We start from the raw sequence: 22,894 nt of genomic DNA, 5'->3' as shown, positions 1-22,894 counted from the left end.
AGAAAATATCCGAGCTGGATTTAATTGTTTGTCAACATCACATCATCGCATACTACGAGATTATTAATAAATCCATCGAGGTCATCTACAGATGGGGTATCATCAAGATCGGTGATAAAAGCAATAATATCATTACCACCCTCCTCCAACAATTTTGCCTTTTCATTAAAATCTTTAAGCACATCGTAGCATCGCTGATCATTTACAGATGGTGCCACTAAATATAACTTATCCAACTTGATCCATCTCATTATAAGATTAAGCAACAATTGTGTCTTACCAGACCCAGACAGACCTATGATAAATGCTTTGATAGAATTCGGTTGCGTTGGATGATGCATGACTGGCTCTTGCTTTCGTGTCGCTGAGCAATCAATGATATCCATGTTGTACAAATATAATAAATAATATGGATTTGTATTGTATTCGATGCAGAGCACTTTCCCCACAAGTGAATTAACAACAATAGCGATGAGGAATAAAAAGATTGTATTTACAGGCAAGTGTGTGAAATGTGAAACAAAAAATACAAATTTATTTCGTCTCGTATGAAGACAGGTGGTGATATTGCTGCTTCGATGGGAAAATTACCACGAGCTCCATGGGCTAAACACCCAGGAGAAAAACATTTTCCTGGATATAATTATTGACGTATTGGAACCCGACTTGATATCAGACTTGACAAACGAGATACACCAAGACCTGGAAAGTATCCAATAAATGCAACTGATCAAGCGTGCCATGGTCATAATGTAGCGTATAAAAATAAGGATTTACAACAACGACATATTGCAGATGTGAAGTTGATACACACGTTAAAGTCTGTAAAAAAAAAAAAAAACTTTCAGGGAAAACTTGCTAGTTTCCTAGTAAAATCTGCGATGAAAGTTAAACTAGTCCTAGGGGCAGGTAATTAATCAACATATTATTAAGATAATGGAATCGATTTATTATAGCCCAAGAGGATATTGGAGGGGTAGATCAGCGATTAGTAAACTTGCTGATGCAGGAAATGACATACGTTATGTTACTGCAAATTGGTTAACACGACAGGCAATATGGCAAATGTATCTACCACCACCTAAACAAATTCAGTACGCACAATTTTGATGTCAGCATTCCCAATGAAGTTCATCAAGCAGATATTTTGTTTTTACCACACGATACCGTTAAAACTGGTAAACGTCAATCACGCACATACCGCAATTCATCGCGATCAGGCAACTGTTGAACAATTTAATCGAACACTTGCTGAGCGGTTATTTGGATATCAGTATGCGCAGGAAATATCCCTGAACAAAGTTAAGAAAGACAAGAGATCTCGTGAATGGGTTGCAAGACTACCAAGCGTGATAGCTCCCATAAATAATTAAATTACTCGTGCAATTTCTATGAAACTCATTATTGCGATCACAAAAAAAAACCCAAAACCAATACAACAACATGACTCCTTCTCAAAACAACCAGTACTAGGTAATGTGACTGTAGGATATTTATATGAACCTGATGAACTTCAAAGTGGTAAAAAAAAGAGCAACTGATCCTATTTGGAGTGTGACAAAACATAACATTTTCAGCAGGGTAAGATCCACGGGTAGACCTGCAATCTACAGACTAGATTCAACTGCTCCTCAACGTGAATTTGTACGTGAACAATTACAAATAATTCCTGAAGACACACAATTACCACCGCGTTCACTTTTGTGAACTAGCGCCTCGATGTCGATTACATTTAAGACAGGTCAGCATCATATATTCCTGTGCGTGACCGAGATTACTGTTAATTCAATTCATTGTTTTGGATTATTATTCGACTATTGTTACAACATTACTGAGTTACAGCTCGCACAACGATTATTCTGTCGTTGTTTCAGTGTCATGATAAATTCAGCATCAGCATTTAAAGGTCGCGTTTATTTATTTATTTTTTGTCACATTGTTTATAACTAACTAATTTTTTTCTTATTATATCGCTGACACTGCTAGCAGTTAGATTATTATTTTCAGCGAAGTCTATGATAACCCTCCTCAGCTGACACATTCTTCTGACTCGGGACACTGCCAGATAAACTAAATATGACCATTAGATGCGATCAGCTACAGACCAAATATTTGTATCGGAAATAGTTAATCCTTGCGACGAATGAATCGTTATAGCATATCCTAGAGTCCATGGAGTTTTGTCTGTCGTTAACGCGTTCTCAACAGCACCACAGGAACCAAAACAATATCATTAAGAACGAATATTTGTTTTTTCTGTCAAGGCTCCAGGAATTTCAACTTCAATATTCTGTCGTCGAGTATCTACTAGGCGATAACACAATGGTACAGGTAGATTTGAAAATTGTATTTTATGTAATAGAAATATGTGTTAATGAAATGTATCACGAACGAACTATCTTTTCACACTGAATCTTGTCTGGTTGTAGTCTGATTAGCCTTTTAAATTCTTTCAGCGTTTCATAATAGCTCTATAATCACCATATATTTCCTCATGATAATCGACGACCGTTTTTAACTATTCATACGAAGATGATCCAACAAAGGACGGCGGTTGACCATGATTACCACACACAATAACAGCTGTATTTTTGTCAGTAACTATTCAAGAAATATTTTTAATGTCTCCAGCAACACTGTACATATTTCATCCCATATAATAGTCTTTGGAATATATTTTCACCCATTCGTTCAGGAGTCTATATATCTCCCTTCCATCGGAAGAAGCTGTGATAAGTATGAGATTTAACTCCTTGTTCGTTAATTTCTCCGGTGAGTCGGAGTTAGTACAATCATGTGAAGATTTCGAAATAATTTCATCTCACATGTTGTTTTACCAGAACATCCGGGTCCAGTGAGATAAACTGTTTTAAGTCTGGCCACATGATTATATACCGATCGTGCTGATGAAAATGTTGATATCTCTTTAGTTTTATAATCTATTTCTTTAGATTCAACGTCGGCAGATTCAGAATAACTAATATATTTTCTCATTTTATTCTCCATTCGCCCCAAGATGCATCAGCGACGATATGGAGTTGTTTTAGCAATCCTGTATTTGTTTTATTGATATACATCAAGCATATATCGTAAAAAAGCTATTGGAGCCCAACTGCGTTCGAAAAAATGTTTTCAAAACCAAACAGCGACAGTCAGATGAAGGTTTTTTGGTGCAAACTCAAATCAATCGATACAGGTGAATCCAGTCAGGTCAAAATTTGGTAAGGATCCATTTGTGGTAGCTGTGTTCATCTCGTGTGTTGGATGTCCAAATCTCTTAAAATATACAGAACACTCTCCCATTCCAAGAAAACTTTCGGGATAACATGCAAACATATCAACAGAGATAATATCCTTACAATTGTATTTAGTATTCCACAATCCGCCGTGTCCGTATTCGATACAACTGCGTTGTATGTCTTCATGAAATTCCAACCGTGTTGGTTTCCATGAATTTTCCTTCTGAGCCAAATGAGCAGCAACTGACTGAACGGTAAAACAATTACTCAGTATTTGTTCAGCATCATCGGTATATTCCGACGCAAGATTTTTCATTTCTTCTTGGAGAGATTCTTTACGATAAATATCTCCATTATTTCGTACAAATTGACCATAGTTCACAGATTCTGAACTCTGCAACAGCCCAACGGATACAGGATCGCTTTTAATGATATTTCTGATAAAATAGAACATATCACTGTCATATAATTTAACACTTCGATTTCGTGGAAATATTGTTATTTTCGAACTCCACACGTGTGCGTTGTGATCAATAATCTCTAACGAAGCTCCATTTTTTTTTTGTATTTCGATTCGTACAAAATCGCTCCGGTTAATGTCTTCACTCTTATTGGAAATCTTAATATTTTTTTCTAGTTCAGCGACGTCTTTGATGGACGCTCCGGTATCTTTAACTTTTTCTGCCCACTCCTTTTTTACGTCGTAAATCCGTTAAACCGTTTCCACGTATCACGTTTGTGAAATGTTATGTAACTCTTCAACAACACATTTAGCCATGACAGTTTCATCGGTTTGAAATCAACAACACTAGGGTTATCAATTAGCGGATATATCGCATAAGCAACTTGTCACAAAATATGCTGGTTCATACCATGGTTTGTCAATGCTAGTCAACATTTCTGGTTTGGAATTTCTATTTAACGTGACCATATTTCCACTGTGATGTAATCAAGCAGGGTAACGTTTGTCACGGATAATCCAAGTATCGTCTACTTCCGCAATAAACTTAATTCTCAAAAATATCTTTGATTGTCGAGATAATTAATAATCGTCGCTGCTTGTTGGTTATTCATTGAAGCGCGTATGTCTTGCAGGATTCTGAATGTTGACCATGCATGAACCTCGCCTTCGTCGCGAAATTCTTTCTTGGCGCCACGGATACTTTTAATTAGAGTTTTATTCGTCGGATCAACCAGAGCTCGCCTCAGCAAGTCAGGGGATGTTTTGTCAATCTCTAATCTTGCTTTAGAGGGTTTAATTGCGGATAATTCCTCCATATTATAATGAAGGCAAATATATATTTAAATTAAAGTATAATTATATAAGTTTAAGGATGAGCTTTTTATTATTTTGAGAATTGTGTACCCCGAGCAAATTATGAAATCTGGACGAGAATCAGTAAAACAAAATAAATTCTGTTCTAATATATTTATTTGTTATTTACCTTGACTCGTCAAGGAATATTATTTTGTGCAGTTTTTTTATTGTTTATGCCTTGACTTTGTCTAGGATGAGATTTTTTATGATTTTGAGTATTATTTACCCCATCAATCTGATGTAATAGTTGGAGAATCCGGACAGTTATGAGTAATATACTAATCAAATATGTGAAATTGACCATTAATCTGAAATAATATTAATAACGATAAAATCATTCTAAAATCAATGTTAATATCGTTACTAAATTTGACTAATAATCTGATTTAATTTGGGTAATATACCCATCAATCTGAAGAAAGTAGCATTTATTCTTTCTTTTCTTCTGAATCAGATCATAATATTTATTTTTATTCTGATAATATTTATTCAGAATTAGATTATATTTTTAAGCTGATCAAATTCAGTCCAAGAATGCATAATTCATAATTCTAACGCACATAATCGTAATAATATGTTCTCGCTGCTTCTCATTTAACTGTTCATGCGTTAACAAAAACTCTTCATCACTGAATTCATCAATAACTACATTAACACTATATTTGTCTCTCTTGACTTTGTCAAGGGTGGATAATGTCAATATTGTTCTGACGGCACTTTCAAGTACCTCCTTGTTGTACATAAAAACTCTCGCGTGTTGCAACATATATAATACCACATAAATATCTGTTTGTGAGAACTTCGATTCAGAAACAGTTTTATAAAATCATCCACATACAGATATTTTAAAACTTCATTTCTTAAATCAGGCAGGTATCCGCACTGACCAGTAAGTTTGAAATGTATCCCTGATAAAAGCGAATTATATTGCGATGATATTAAGAATACCAGCAACACCACTTACAGCGGTGACACCAATTCCCATTGCTGTTAGCAGTACTTGTATTATCACTTATGACACTGACAATATGCCGATGACCGTTACTGTTCCAGCGATGACCACAGATGCAGAGTATACTATTATATCAATAACAACGACACGTTTGCGGTATTTTTTGTTTTACTGTAGCTGGTGATATGACGATATTTTTCAGTTGTTTATGCCACGAACACACTGGCTCCTATCTGAAATGTTGAACATCGATTGGGTTTTAATTCATTATATTTTTAGTAGGTGGTAGTTTAGCGATTCATTCAAGACACCAATAGTACAACACGGGGATGCTTTTATCTTCGGGTTCCACAACAAATGTTACCTCATTGTTTTGATCTAGTACTAATAAAAATACAGAAGATCCAGTTAGTGGATAACGCCGTGAAATTTTGGTCGATATCGTAAATCTTGTAACGCCGAGTACTGAGAACCTGTCTATACCGGTTACCTCATCGCGATGTTATACGGATTTATTGGGTGGTTCCCATAATGCTGATCCAGACACTACTGTATATACTACATCATCTGTAATTTTGTTTATGTCAGAGAGTTTAATGTCAAAGATTGTTGGCTTTCAAAAGAAATCCTCAACGAACCCATTCATTCTTTCGCGGAAAATCAAAAATGTGTTTACGTGAGTAGAAAATTCAGACCTAAATGTGGTCATTCCATTCTTGATTGTCATTAACGATGTCGTCATCGAGATGTTGCTATTGTCGACATATTTCTTCGTTGCAGCGTCATCGTTTGAGTTTGGTTCTCTAAGACCAGTGATTTTATTATTAGCCATATTGAGAGAACCAGTCATTGTATCACCAGCGGATAGTAAACTATCATCAATCTCAGTTCTCAGTTTTTGTTGTATGCGTTTCTTTTCATTGTCACATCATCGTCTGATTTTGATCTCTCACACTGATAATTCTTTTTCGCTCATGCAGAGATCGCCATACATTATGTCTCCAATTCTTCTGATGCGTCCAGTAATCTCTCCCATGATTGTTAAGACTGATTCATCCAATTTTTTAATTTTAGCAAATACCACTAAGCTATCTTCGGTCGCATATGAAACCCGCAGAATAATATATGTCAACGGGACATCGCTCGTCTTTAATCGTCCTTGTTTATCCTGAAAAACAACGACTTCATTTTGGTCCACATTTGCGAGACTCAAAAGATCAGCGAGTTCTTTCTTCACATCGTGAAGAGTTGCATATTTGGATAAATCACCTTGGGTTTTGCCATGAGTCTTTCTCAGAGTATATCTTCCTTAAGATATTTTAAGATCTATTTAAAATGTTGGACAACGTGGTATGCTCCTGCACGACTTTATGAGGTGATATTAGGGACCTTGCACAGCGTCGAGTACAGCAATTACTTCACGTCCACATATTGGCGGATCTGTTATTGTCTGTGTTGGTAATGTTAAATACCAGATTGCAGGAATACTATATATTCCAGTGCTCCCATATTTTAAAAATGCATTTGGTGGTGCCAACCCATACGAATCGAAAAAATAATTCCACGGGATCAATTGCGTACGCAACCTAATGAGTACCTGGACCAGAACTTCCATCAAGATTAATGATACCAGTTTCAATATTGTTTGGTTCTTTAGGTAATTGATTACGCATAAAAACACATCTATATGTTTTTATGTTTAATGGCTTAGAAGCATTAAGTAAATCGAAACTGGACATAGGAAGAATCAACGAAGTGTCCCGGGAAGTCTTAAACCCTGTCCGTACCACGAATGGGGAGCTCTTGGCAGTCTTAGACTTTTCGTTTTTTTTTGAAGTCTTGATTCCGTGACCTGTTGTTTTCTTTAATGCCAACCTAGCATCAGTTCCAACAACACCAAGTGCAGCTGCTTTTGCAACAGCTTGGGCTGCAGTGGCTATTAACACTGGTATGGCTGCAAGAAGTGGCAATACACCACCTGTCTTAGCGATGTCTTTAATGGCGCCCGCAGAAAGATTAAGTCGTACACCGGTCATTGATCGTTTGGCTTCACTGAAGTGCCTGAGCTGACGTTCTGACAATGACAGTTTATTCGGACCACCTTCAATTTGGTCTTTTTAGTGATAATTTTATTCCAGAATTCTTTTTTGATGCTGATTGTAGCTTATTGATCTGAACAAATGTCAGAGTAGCATTAACATCATGATTTGGCATTATGATAGTGTTGATTTACCACCTTGATCCATAAAAGAGAGCAATTTTTATTTTTCATTGAGTGATGGTGACATTACCGGCATCCACAGCAATCGTTTTGTCAGTATCACCTTTCCATGAAGTTCCGCTGTTGCAGCTGGATTAGCTCCTTCAGTGTGCAAGGTTGCATCGTCGTCCGCGCCCTTTCGAACACGAACAACTGTATGTTTTGCCCCGTAGATAACTTTTCTAACATTTCTGCAGAATCTAAAGATATGTGATAGTGGAATCACACATGAAAACAATTCATTGTCATTTAACAGTAGTCTACGTGCAGCAAATCCTTAATTGAAATTGACATCCATTGATGCAACTTCAGTTCCAGCAGCATTTAGTGTTACGTTATTGCTTTCTGGATCATCAGCTGTATCCTTGGCAAACAGCATTGACGGACCAGCTGACCTACAGTAATCATCTGAATACCTTGCTAGACCTTATAATGTTGTGGCAAAGTCGACATCATATTTGAATTGATTTAATTTCTCTTCCATCAATCATGTATATGGCACTATTAAACAACGACATGATACCATTATAAATAAAACCAGGTAGTTCATTAATTCCGTACACTGTACAATCTGCGTTCAAAAGTGCACCTTCTACCTCCATAAATGCTTCAGCGGGTAAGATATATATACTTGTTTCCTGAACTTGCAGTTCAATTCTTCCTCGTGGGTTAGGTTCTCGTACGGCATAAGAATAATACTGATAATCGCGCACGGATTCATCTTTGAGAACTGGTGCGTCCATGTCAAATGCTGGATCAGATACACGTTTAAACGTTTTTATTATATTTATTATTATCTAGCATGAAGACTACTTCCTGATATTAAACTTGCAGCTATATTCTTTTTACTTTCACCAGCTAAATCGGCTAGTTTTTTTATTTGCAGCTTGATTTATTTTTTACTAACATTTTCAGGCATCACTTCAGTACTGGAAAATTTTACTGGCTGAGGTCGGACCGCTGGCGGTCTGCTTATTAATCATGCTACTCTATCTTTGATCGCTGAAAACACCCTGCTGGTAATATTGCCGGAAGCACCAGGACCTTCTTCACGAACAACATCAGTAGCTTTTATTCCAAGGTGTTTTGCAAGAGGAATTGCTTTCTGAGCTGTGAAGGGTCGAATTTTGAATTGCAGTAAACTTTAAAGTTGAATGCACTTAGCATTAAATTTTATCGCATTTAAGCCAGAAAAGTCTTTGTGAAGAGTCACTTCGACCATTCTTCGTTCATCTCCCCCATGTCAGTGTAAACTTCAAAGGGGCAGGAATCCAACTCAGTAAAATTGACCGGGGTTTATTAACACGGTCCTTAGAAAGTAAACATTTGAGCTACTAACCCTAACCGCTTGGTAGGAACCTGTCCACTTATCATTGTTTTCAAAGGGAAATTGTCACGCACTGTCATTCACAGATTTTGAGCTGGCTAAACCCGATGAAAGGAATTATGTCTTTGGGAAAAATGAGGGACCGCTACCTACGATTGGGCAAAATAAATTAGGGCGTACACTTTAGAGCAATCAGACTTTAAAGTGACGACCTTAGTCGAAATTCTTTAGTCTGAAAATTTCCTAGAAGAGAAAACTTAGTCTCGACTTCGTGGAAAGCATAAAGAGATTAGTGCTTTCCTCATGAAACAAGAAAGGGACCAGGTGGTCGTCTTGTAAAAAGAAAAACATGTTTAGTGCTAGGACGCACAAGTTCTGAAAGCAATAAGGTACGCAATTTTAGTTTCACGTAATATTCTATTTTTCGATTGTTTGTTTATGCAAATGTGTTTGCAATGGCTAGGTTTCCATATTATATATCGTTTATTCATTTTATAGAATGTGTTGATGCAAGAGTTACTATGCAATTTATTTTATTCAGTTTTATGGAAAATGTTGATAATAAAATTATTATGCAATTTACCTTCTTAATTATACAATTATTAGTTCATTGGTAGAATTGATTGCATGCGATCCAAATGTTCATATGTGTAGGATTTCATAGGGTTATATGAAATAACTTCCTTTGTTTGTTAGGACGATACAGATATCATGAGTTAACCATACTTACCTAATTATATCTGATTTTGTAATGTTTCGATAATCTTGTAGGTTAAGGATTGCCGTGAGTTACATCTTATGAATTTCATACAATATTAATCGAACATGTAGTAGCATATGTAAAATAATACTGTAATATTCGATAGATGTTCACGTGGTAATTTAAGACTTGCCGTTGGCAGCGAGGTCAATGTCCTACCAAACGAAGTCAGAATTTACAAAGTGTGTGGATAACAAAATACTCTGAATAACGTAAGTGAATTGTATGTACCTTTAGAGAGTGGGATATACAGAATTATGGGGTAATTTTGTCCTTTAAAGAAAAGCTTTCTGAGAGAAAGACGACACAGTCTGAAGACAGAAGTCCGGAGAAAGAAGGACGAGGTCAGAATAAAAGGACTAGGAAGTCCATGAAGGGGCAAAGCATATAGCTTAGGAAGGATGAACTAGGACACCTTGATATACGGTCAAATGGAAGGAAGGTGATGCAATATATCGTGGACATTGCGCTCTTTTCACTTCGCGTTATGATGATGAAATAATCCAAATTAGACTGTCTTTTCAATTCTATTGATATAATCTAAATGCCGCTATTAATACGTTCTGATTAAATTTGTTAATTTCTTGTCAAAAAGGGGCTCGTATTGCTATATTTCCCCCAGTATTCTCGCTCGGTTCTCTGTTGAAATTCAATTCTTCTTTCACTCCCGCCGGGCTATAATATCGAGGGAGGTCATCCTCTAGATAACGCCAGCCAAATTCAATTAACCACCCCTCTTACTAACAGGGCGATGTTACAGGAGCTATCCTTCTAAATAAACCCTGAATAACATCACCGAGTCCATCACCGTAGAATGCTTTGTACGTAGGTAATATCGATTGCATCACTCTGACCATGGTCAGTCCACGTTGACCATTATGTATGATCATCTTATTCTTGTCACTAATCTAAATGTATACCCTAAATCACTGTGGTAACGATTTTATCGATGATAGACGGATAAACATTAATGTCCGTGAGACCGCCTGTAAATAAACGTTTACAAATACAAGCTGCTTCATTAACGATTTTTGGGGAATTATAGTCGACTTGTTTTCCGCCAATCAGAATTTCTAATCGTTCAGTATCGGCAAAAACGTTATTGGGACATGGAGTATCAAGACCACTTCCTCGAGTTACCCAATCGCTCAGACCACTTCCAGTTGTTTCTTTTGCTTTTTTCTTATTTGTTGAACGTAATTCCCACTTTCGTCTGATTTCTTCAAATTTCAAATCTTCTTCTTCCTCAATACAAGGTAGTCTGAATGGTGATTTTTTTTTTTTTTTGGGGGGGGGGGATGATATATCTCCGAGTAATGGAGCTTTCTTTTAGCTTCTTCAACTTGCTTCTTAAAATCTTTAAATTCATCTTTATATTTACAAGTGCTTCTAGATATACCATGGCATTTTCGAAATACAAAAGGAATCCATTTTTTCTGAAATAGCGGTGTTGGTTGGATCTAATAATTTATCACAATCAGAATATTCTGTTACGGCAACCTCTCTCTATCTCTCTCTCTCTCTCTCTCTCTCTCTCTCTCTCTCTCTCAGTAGCTTACGACATTCGTCGGTAAACTAGGCTGGTGGTTTTGATTTTGATCCAACAATACCCTTGACATCGCCGACCACGTCATGAACTTTGTCAATACTCTCAAATACATTTTGTATTTCTTCATGTAGTTGTGGTTGAACAGCAGTTATTTCATCTGAAGTTCTTTTAGAATCTTTTTTGTGTTTTTAGTTATTTGTTATTTTTCCAGTTGCTTTAGCGGTTTGCTCCAACGTGGGAAAAACTTTGGTAGTCTTAATAACTCCTTCGGTAACCAACGTAACCGGTTCAAATGCTTGTTCTGCACCTTCTGCAAATTCCACCTAAGACTCCTGACGCGCTTGTAATTTTTGTTTGACAGAATCACAGACTGGAATATATTTTTAATTGCCTCTAGTCGAGCTCGAGCTAGTCTGTCTATGTGAGATTCCATTATTGATATAATAATGATTTAATTAAACCACACTATAGCACCAGGGAGGGTGACGACAAAAAATTGAGTGTCCGGATAGGTAAACGAAAACACGCATAAAAATTTGAAAACACAAACGTCAAAAATAAATAAAAAAAATGAGCTAACCCAATTAGAAAAAATCTCGGTCCGTTCGAAGCTTGGGTTTGGTGTTATTGACCTTGTGTTTTTAATTTTCGTAGGAAGTTTTATTTTTGCAAATAGACCCTTCTAAACCTTGTAGGGTTCACTCTCCCTGCTGCTTGGATTGATGGATGGATGGATGTACAGACGGACGGACGGACAGACAGACAGACAGACAGATAGATAGATAGATAGATAGATAGATAGATAGATAGATAGGTAGATAGATATTTGCTTTTGCAGAAGAGAGTGAAGATAGCAATCGTGAGAGAACAACGCAGGATATCCAAGGACGACAGACGTTGGGCCTTGCCACTAGTACTAATATTAGTACCCTTACTCGTACCTCGTGGACAGGGTACTAACATGAGCGTATACGTGTTAATGGAGCAAGCCGGGTGTGATTCACACCCGGCATTCTTTTAGCCTAATAATAACACTTTAAACATAGTCCTTGCATATAATCCAATAAATTGAGTAGTCCTCTTATTTAATACCGGAAGTATCGAAAATCATTGTAGAAATAGTTGTAAAATCTGGTTTACCTTTTTTAGCCGATATTTTCGTTTAGATCGTCCGCCATATTATTTCAAATAATGATTACTTCCATTCTCAGCCTCGTTTGTTTGTGTGCCATATAAGGACATTGAAGCCATATTTGGAAATATAAATAAATCGTAGTAAAAATTTGGCGCCGTTTGGGTCAGAAATTCTGCGCATTAAAAGTAAATACGGTTTATCGGCAACTTTGAAATTCCACCAAGAAGCGATTATTCGCACTTAATTGATAATAATTCAGCGTAGAATATCCAAAATATGGTCTGGCAAGCCTTACGTAGAAAAGGGGTCACGGCGAGAGCCTCGCGTTATCTGTCATGGCGGACAGGATACGGTTAGAGTAACCATGCCAATTTATTTTATCGTGTAAGGGCTTAATAAATTCAAAATAAGCCAAACTTCTTTCACAACATGATTATACGTAAGTAGTTGATTTCTACACTGTTTGTTTTTCTGACTTTAGTGACGATTTTTTTTTTTTGTTCCATTACATGATATGGGATCAGTTCGTAGCTTCAACCACAACAAATAAGTTGAGGCTACGACATCGTAGCTACCTTGCCACAAGCCTACTTTGCCTCACGGCCAGATGAAATAAGAATACCGATCTAACTTCTCGACTTTTCCCTTTCTAAAAGTGTTTATTTCTTGTTATGCCCGTGGATACCTAGTACCGATAACATTTTTGCGGATTTCTCAGGAAATGTAAACAATCAGAGTATTATTTCTTGTAGGTACACATCTGCCGTATATACTCGATTATACGGCAAGTCAAACTGCAAATAACGATCCTGACCTCCGTAGCATAATGCGCCGGCAGTTCATGGTCTAGGTTATATCTTCTACTTATCACTCCTGATAAACTGCACAGACATAGATCTGCCGGATCATAATGCGCCGGCTGATCTGGCACTGTGCAGTTCGTAGTACGACTTTTCTCATAAGCAAGTACAGATGTTATGCAGTAAGAGGGAGATCTGTTATTTTTCGAAGTTCAATATGTCAGATGTGGTCACCCTCAGGTACCATGTAACTTCCGACAGTTTTGAGTTTATTGTAACACGAATGACTCTTCACAATTGGAATGTTGGAGAGATTATTTCTGCTACTTTCCGCGCGGAAAATTTAATGCCACTGTTATAACAAACGGGATCAAAAATGAGTATTGCCAGAAAGACAGCATTCTACAAGAAAGTATGCAAGGTAGATCATCATGTTAACACTTTGGAATTGTAATTCTCATTAGCGTAGTAAAATGTGTCCTATAATTTAACTTCCATTTATATGCGATACCGTTTTTATATTCCTTTTTCTCATTGTACTTACTTTCGCTTTTGTCCTGTTATTTTATTTGTATTTCATCATTTATCCACATACTTTATTCATGTATATAAATTTATTTTCATTACTTACCTGATGCTGGGTTTGGCGAAGTTATTACCGTGGAGGCTTCTGTGTCTGGAATATATTAATTAATATTAATGTTTGTATCTAATACAGGCCACAGGCCCATGATACATATCCATACGTCATGCGATACAAATTGGTGTTTGAGTATGTAACAGGAAAAAAGAACATCGTATTCATTGAAAATGTTATACATGCAAGTAATCAGTTATATATTCTTTCTAGTTTGGTTGAAATACAAATGTATATTACACAGTAAACACACAGCATAGATTAAAGAGAATCCTAACGATGGCATGGAACAATCAGACTTTTTGTGATATTGACCTGTTGTCTATGTAGCAGGAGTTGATGATAGAACGGCTTTTCCAGTCTTTAAGGCTTAATAGTAAACAGTCCTAAATTGGTCATCATAATTTTTGTAGTATCATTTCGCATAAAAGACCTAAAAAAAATTCTAAAGTTAGATTTTACATATACAAAATTGGGTAACTACTGCCTTCGTAATTCTTCATACAGCGGACCAGCAGTAATAAAATTGGATTCATTTTTATATTAACGTTACAAATTTGACACAATCTTTCTTCATGAAACATATTTTCAGATCTTTCTGTGTTACCTCTGATTAGTACGTTTCCCACTCTAAGGATAGAATCGATAAATTCGCTATCTCCCAACAATTCTAGCTATCTTAGACAAGTGAATTTTATTCTCAATGACCGATAGAAACGTAGTCTTTCCATTGACCTAATTTCATTCTGCAGCGTTTGCCTAAAACTATCTTTGCATCTCTGACTAAACAATCTAAGAAATGTATTTTTACCATCTACACCCCGAGTACACCAAATATCGCCAAAGCCATACGTAAATAGAAGCTTTTTGACATCTTAGCCCATCAATCACAATTTTCACCCCACCTTAGCTGTAAATTGTAGCATTGTTTAAGATATCTGTCTTTTGGCATTGTTAGAATTCTAAGTCAACATTTCAAAATACGTTTATATCTTATACTCTGCATACTAATTCTTCCTAATTCATTATATATGGATGCATTTGGTGCTGACTTAGACCTACCAAGAACATATTTACAAAAATGACAAATGGACGTTTTCAATATCATTGGCTTCATAACACCCCCAAACCTTCAGCTCTGTAATTAAGAAAGGTAGCTGTCTTCGAGTCCAACAGACGAAGCAAGCCAGTTACAGGTAATCTGCCAAATTTTGAAAGACTTTACTTCAAAATATGTATAGCCTTCAGAGCTTGCAAAGACAGAGTTTTCTGGCACATATACCATGAATTTTTGAAAGGAATAATGCTTCCTAGATACACAGAACATGCTTCAATCTGTATCTGTGTAGGGTCAAAGTACCACTTTTCGAAATAGCCACTCTTCAAAGCACAATCACACTTCTTTTTCATATTTAATTTAAGTTCCATTTTAGGCAATATGTATGCAGCCTATCAAGCCTATTTTGTAACCATTGGGCAGTGTCAGCAAAGACAATAAAATCGTCTCCATACAACAGTACAAAAAGTTCTAATGTTTCTACCGAAATTTTCCTATTTCCTTCAGGTAAAAAGGGTTTCAGATCGTTCAAAAATAAAGAAAAGCGTAAAGACGATAAAACACAAAATTTGGCTGGGCATGTAATCGCTCGGACTGACAGTGACCTACTTCATAGATAGTTAGTATGAGGCTTATGCAAGAGACTTCTTGGTGGAATGACTTCTTACTTAATGTCATGGTTATATGTAGTTAATTGATACGTCCTTCAATATGTTCATTAACTGGTGTGGTGGACAGACACAAAGACAGACAGATAGACCGATTGGCAGACAGACAGACGCAGAGACATATATATATATATAGAGAGAGAGAGAGAGAGAGACATAGATAGACAGGCAGACAGAGTGATAGATAGATTGACAGACAGACAGACGCAGAGACAGATAGATAGATGTATAGATAGACAGACAGACGCAGACAGATATTTGCTTTTGCAGAAGAGAGTGAAGATAGCAATCGTGAGAGAACAACGCAGGATATCCAAGGACGACAGACGTTGGGCCTTGCCACAAGCCTACTTTGCCTCACGGCCAGATGAAATAAGAATACTGATCTAACTTCTCGACTTTTCTCTTTCTAAATGTGTTTATTTCTTGTTATGCCCGTGGATACCTAGTACCAATAACATTTTTGCAGATTCCACAGGAAATGTAAACAATCAGAGTATTATTTCTTGTAGATACACACTTACCGTTTATACTCGATTATACGCCAAGTCAAACTGCAAATAACGATCCTGACCTCCGTAGCATAATGCGCCGGCAGTTCATGGTCTAGGTTATATCTTCTACTTATCACTCATGATAAACTGCACAGACATAGATTTGCCGGATCATAATGCGCCGGCTGATCTGGCACTGTGCAGTTCGTAGTACGACTTTTCTCATAAGCAAGTACAGATGTTATGCAGTAAGAGGGAGAGCTGTTTATTTTCTCGAAGTTCAATATGTCAAATGTGGCCAGCCTCAGATAAGATGTAACTTCGACAGTTTTGAGTTTATTGTAACACGAATGACTCTTCACAATTGGAATGTTGGAGAGATTCTTTCTGCTACTTTCCGCGCGGGAAATTTAATGCCACTGTTATAACAAACGGGATCAAAAATGAGTATTGCCAGAAAGACAGCATTCTACAAGAAAGTATGCAAGGTAGATCATAATGTTAACAGTTTGGAATTGTAATTCTCATTAGCGTAGTAAAATGTGTCCTATAATTTAACTTCCATTTATATGCGATACCGTTTTTATATTCCTTTTTCTCATTTTACTTACTTTCGCTTTTGTCCTGTTATTTTATTTGTATTTCATCATTTATCCACACACTTTATTCATGTATATAAATTTATTTTCATTACTTACCTGATGCTGGGTTTGGCGAAGTTATTACCGTGGAGGCTTCTGTGTCTGGAATATATTAATTAATATTAATGTTTGTATCTAATACAGGCCACTGGCCCATGATACATATCCATACGTCATGCGATACAAATTGGTGTTTGAGTATGTAACAGGAAAAAAGAACATCGTATTCATTGAAAATGTTATACATGCAAGTAATCAGTTATATATTCTTTCTAGTTTGGTTGAAATACAAATGTATATTACACAGTAAACACACAGTATAGATTAAAGAGAATCCTAACGATGGCATGGAACAATTAGACTTTTTGTGATATTGACCTGTTGTCTATGTAGCAAGAGTTGATGATAGAACGGCTTTTCCAGTCTTTAAGGCTTAATAGTAAACAGTCCTAAATTGGTCATTATAATTTTTGTAGTATCATTTCGCATAAAAGACCTAAAAAAATATCTAAAGTTAGATTTTACATATACAAAATTGGGTAACTACTGCCTTCATAATTCTTCATACAGCGGACCAGCAGTAATAAAACTGGATTCACTTTTATATTAATGTTACAAATTTTGACACAATCTTTCTTCATGAAAAATATTTTCAGATCTTTCTGTGTTACCTCTGATTAGTACGTTTCCCACTCTAAGGATAGAATCGATAAATTCGCTATCTCCCAACAATTCTAGCTATCTTAGACAAGTGAATTTTATTCTCAATGACCGATAGAAACGCAGTCTTTCCATTGACCTAATTTCATTCTGCAGCGTTTGCCTAAATTGTAAATTGTAGCATTATTTAGGATATCTGTCTTCTGGCATTGTTAGAATTTAAGTCAACATTTCAAAATACGCTTATATCTTATACTCTGCATACTAATTCTTCCTAATTCATTATATATGGATGCATTTGGTGCTGACTTAGACCTACCAAGAACATATTTACAAAAATGACAAATGAACGTTTTCAATATCATTGGCTTCATACCCCCCCCCCAAAAAAAAAGAAAAAAAACTTCAGCCCTGTAATTAAGAAAGGGAGCTGTCTTCGAGTCCAACAGACGAAGCAAGCCAGTTACAGGTAATCTGCCAAATTTTGAAAGACTTTACTTCAAAATATGTATAGCCTTCAGAGCTTGCAAAGACAGAGTTTTCTGGCACATATACCATGAATTTTTGAAAGGAAATATGCTTCCTAGATACATAGAACATGATACAATCTGTATCTGTGTAGGGTCAAAGTACCACTTTTCGAAATAGCCACTCTTCAAAGCACAATCACACTTCTTTTTCATATTTAATTTCAAGTTCCATTTTAGGCAATATGTATGCAGCCTATCGAGCATATTTTGTAACCATTGGACAGTGTCAGCAAAGACAATAAAATCGTCTCCATACAAAAGTACAAAAAGTTCTAATGTTTCTACCGAAATTTTCCTATTTCCTTCAGGTAAAAAGGGTTTCAGATCGTTCAAAAATACAGAAAAGCGTAAAGACGATAAAACACAACTTTGGCTAGGCATGTAATCGCTCGGACTGACAGTGACCTACTTACGTAGATAGACGGCTTATGCAAGAGACTTTTTGGTGGAATGACTTCTTACTTAATGTCATGGTTATATGTAGTTAATTGATACGTCCTTCAATATGTTCATTAACTGGTGTGGTGGACAGACAGATTGACAGACAGACAGACGAAGAGACAGATAGATACATAGATAGACAGACGCAGACATGCAAAGATAGACAGGCAGACAGATAGATAGAAGTTAATACTTGGTGGCTATAGTGCAGTACAATAATTGCACACCAACCCACTCGCGTAGAGATAGATAACACAAAAAATACAAATACAAAATATCTAGGGGATTTATACAAACATCCGCTTGAATAGGGAGCGAAACGGCCACAATAAAATGAAACAGCTTTTATTCACCAACGGAGAAAAACTAAAGGTTAATATAACAAAATTGATGCTCACTGATAGTCCTTATTATCGTACTACTGTGAACCTTAATATCGCAGTAAAAAATACAATATAAAATAAAATTAAAAAAGGAATACCAGGTTAGAACATTGGAAAGATTGCACATTTAGAATGGAGCTTGAATGGCGAAAGATCGAAAACGCATTTCTATGTGCTAAGAGGAATTTAACGATTACGCACTTATTTGTTCACGTGGGGAAGCATTTAGTACAGCTATTTCCACCAACCCATTGAAATCCCAACAAAATACGAATACAAAATGCACAATACCTACAAACGGGACAGAAAAAAAATGCAATAAAACGAGAGAAATGATATCCAGATGTTGAGCGATTGCCATTAACAATGTACCCGGACACAGAGAGCAAACGAGCTAAAATCTTACGATCTGTTTGGTTTAAGCTAATTGTTCACGCAATAAAAATATACTGCGCAAGAATTAGTACCTATGATCGATAGATAAATATACAGATATGTAGGTCAGTTTATAGATATACAGAGAGATAGATGTTTACTATTTATCGTATAGTTGGAGGCTAAATCAAAGATGCCAAAAAATCAGTGTCTAGTATGGACTGCAATGATCCTCTAACCCGTGGCATGAGATCGATAGGACATATTTGTTAACTGTGGGCTACATTTCAAAAGGAAGTCAAGACACGAAATTTTTGCTGGAATATCTGAAGAAAACAAAGTGATGTGGAGCAATCGTAATGCGGGGCAATTGTAATGCGGGGCAAAAATGGGGTCAAGATGGGTTCCAACATGTGACAATGGACTAAGTCTTTAAAAATGACAGAAAAAACAAAACGCTGGCAAACTGCTCGCGGTATCCGCATAAGATTAATATGCATCGCGCTCCATCTCAATTTGCACAGTAACTATCAAAAACTAAAAACAGAATTTCAAGAAATTTTAATCGTTGTCCAAACCGTTGTGCAACTTCGAGTCCTGCAATACTATAAATAGCAACTTCAAAATGAATGTATGAAACTTGTTGTCAAATGTACATGCAAATACAAAAAATCGCAAAAACGCAAAATGACACAGCAAGCAAAAAGCACATAAAAAGATTCCGATAATGTAAATTCAGTTTATCTAAAGAAAATATTTCACATTTGATAGATCCATCTTAGCTAAATCATCCGTATTGATGATTGTATTGTATATAACAAAATAAGGTGATTTCAATACAGAAGTTGTAAGAATGTAATCAGAGATTCCATAGCTCACCTCTCTGAAGCATTATTACATTCCAGTAGTCACTGTAAACATGATTTGTCAAGTTGAAAATAAATTTCGACTACAGTGTGAAATAATGACTCCTTTTCTGAATAAGGTACCTTTTTCAATATTTCTCTTGACACATTTACTTTCATGCAGAAACTGAACTCAGACTAAAGTGTGAAATAATGGTCCGTTTTCTAAATAATGTTTTGTTTTGCAATTCTGTATTTTGACGGTCTTACTTAACTCTGAATTGGCGCTATATAGATTATGTTGTGCTGACAGGCCGTTAAATCACCACACATATGTACATACTTACTGTGACAGGGCATACTGGGCATAAAACAATAGAAACTTTTCACTGTGATTTCAAAGTGGATGTACCGTAACGAACAGATAAAGAACAGACCATTTTTTAAACAAAAATCATTGTTCTTAGTATTTGCTATTTTTTGTCCAGCCCTAAATTTCATATTTTACTGGGGCAAAGTCGTAACTATATGGCGATATCATGTGACTATATGACGATATCACGTGACTATATGACCTCTGATGCCATTGACATGTAGGTTGTGAGATTTGTAGTCATGTGACTAGGAATGCAAATGGCCAGATCCAGATCAAATTTCAGCAACGACGTACTTTTGTCTCGTCTGTCAGCGGATTAAAGACATGACAAATGTTACGCTGACGATTTTTGAGAAAATAAATCATATTCCTATCGATTTCATGCAGGTATATCTCGATGAAAGGTCGTTCAAGTTTACTGGGCTGGCTAGGAAGTGGCTAGCTCATGCAGACACCAAATGGTGTCCGCGAATTCCAACTTTTCGATAGGGAATGACTCTGACCCTACACCCAAATATAGATGTCCAAAATATCAATGGGGTGACAAGGGTCAGAGGAAACTCGGACTAATTAAAAAAAAACTAGGACGAAAGATTGTGTGACATTGAGGCAATACATATAGTTGCGCTGTTATATGTGCCAACGCAGGGGTTAGTACTAGTCTTACATATAAGACCTAGCACATATTGATTTTGTTTAGGTGCTATTTTCTTACTATCCAAATAACGGCCTTGTATAGCGTGTTCCGATGTCGTTGACATCGAAATGAATAATCAAAGTTTCAGGAACATCTCACACATCTTGACAGCCTATAATGACACTCTTCCACTAATTTATGTGTAATTAATATACTTACTGTGCTGTCTTTATCCTGGCGGAACGAAAATATGATACAAGCAAATGGACGCATTTTCACGTTCCGTTGACATATATTTGAATTTGTTGCAATGCGACAGTAGTCGAGGTATGCCGAAGTAAGTTCAAGTAGGTACATGTTGGGGATAGGTTTCTTGAACGAAAGGAACCGTTACTTACAGTTCCAATAGGCATAATATATTTTTATTCGTTTAGTTAAAGAATAATATTTCAACTTAACCCGATTTCGGCATTCCCGGTTTTCGTCGCTTTCTAGCCAAATGAAATGTAGGCCAACGAAACTTGAAAATAGGTCCATTTCTTTTGTGAGAATTTTAATTTATTAGAGAAAAGACATCAGAGTAAGTAAAGTCTGACTAAAACATTATTACCATGCTTTGTAGAAAAGCGTCGTTATTTTAGTTGTCAATTGTTTGAAATATTCCTGAAAATCTGATTTTCGTAACGATGTTAGTCGACATCAAAACACGCTACACAGCGCCGTTAGTTAGGCTGTAAGACCTTGACGTCCACAACATAAATATCAACGTCAGGTCTTACATGTAGGACTAGGGTTAGTACATTTAGCTGTCGAATTTTAGACGGTTATATATTATACTGGAACCAGAGTATTAGTTCATCAAAGTAGTACTCCTGCCTTACGTGTACACGGATCTGTCGCACAGGCCGCGGTTTCCTGAGTGCTGCCCATACACGTTCTTCCCGGGAGACAGACCCTAGTTCGAAGTTTTATGCTAGTCGTTCCGCATGGGGCTGTGCACGTGCTCCAAGTACTCCAATCGGAGAAACCTGAGAAAAATGAGTGTACATCATGACTATAAACCGATGGCGAGGTCGACGTTCAGTTAAATTAGTTTCGTGCAACCATATTCTAACTTGACTTTGCAAGATCTCAACAATTAAATATTACCAGTTGATATTGCCCCCTTTTAGTATTTTGTTTTTTGGGTTTTGTTTGTTTGGTTGGTTGGTTTTTTGTGGGGTATTATTTTTTTATATTAATTTTGTCGCTTGTTATTTGGAGAGAGGGTCACTCTGAAAAATACACCATCTATATATATCCTTAATTCCAACAGCACATTTTGTGCTTAAGTGATAAATGCAAACATATTTTACAATATGATTCATAGTGGTTGATTGTATGGATGAAAAAGGAGGCAGTGCGTGCCATTGTTATGTACTCGGCAAGTTAATGTCATAGTCTGAAAAACAGCAGCGTTCTGATGAAATGATTTCTTCTGGCATTGCATTGCAGTTCGCTGTAAATGTTTTTGATCAGCTTGTCATTATTTAGCATTACAATCACACGTGTCAGTAAAGGTAACTTCATTACAGTCTTACGGATGGACTAACCAAGAGCTGAGTATGCACTCAAATTGAGGAGATTTATCAAAGACAGACTGGTCATACAATTACTGTCCTGAAATAGAGGTGTAAAAAGGCATGCTAAAAAAAAAGAACTATTCAACATGATGAGTTAATTTATTTGAGAAGATTTATCAAAGGCAGGTTGGTCATATAATTACTTTGTCTTGAAATAGAGGTGTAAAACAGCGTATTAAAATAAAGAA

General features: G+C 36.4%; 1 protein-coding gene across 3 annotated transcripts in view; it reads right to left on the bottom strand.

Annotated features, from left to right (window-relative positions):
- The window catches only part of LOC149793133 (uncharacterized), an 84,813-nt gene that overhangs the window by 3,452 nt on the left and 58,467 nt on the right, over positions 1–22,894 (bottom strand). For 2 of the 3 annotated variants that reach the window (XM_089967055.1, XM_089967052.1), the window contains exons 11-13: positions 21,966–22,112; positions 16,895–16,939; positions 13,972–14,016 (exon numbers count right to left, since the gene is read on the bottom strand). In XM_089967055.1, the coding sequence (XP_089823181.1) occupies positions 13,972–14,016; positions 16,895–16,939; positions 21,966–22,112 (237 nt within the window). The remainder of the gene's footprint in view (positions 1–13,971; positions 14,017–16,894; positions 16,940–21,965; positions 22,113–22,894) is intronic. The other variant, XM_089967054.1, reaches the window with a different exon arrangement.

The sequence above is a fragment of the Sinohyriopsis cumingii genome, chromosome 8, assembly GCF_028554795.1.
Source record: "Sinohyriopsis cumingii isolate HCF-2022 chromosome 8, ASM2855479v2, whole genome shotgun sequence".
Lineage (NCBI taxonomy): Eukaryota > Metazoa > Mollusca > Bivalvia > Unionida > Unionidae > Sinohyriopsis > Sinohyriopsis cumingii.
The sequence above is the reverse complement of the archived record's forward strand: the minus strand, read 5'-3'. Positions and strand labels throughout refer to the sequence as shown.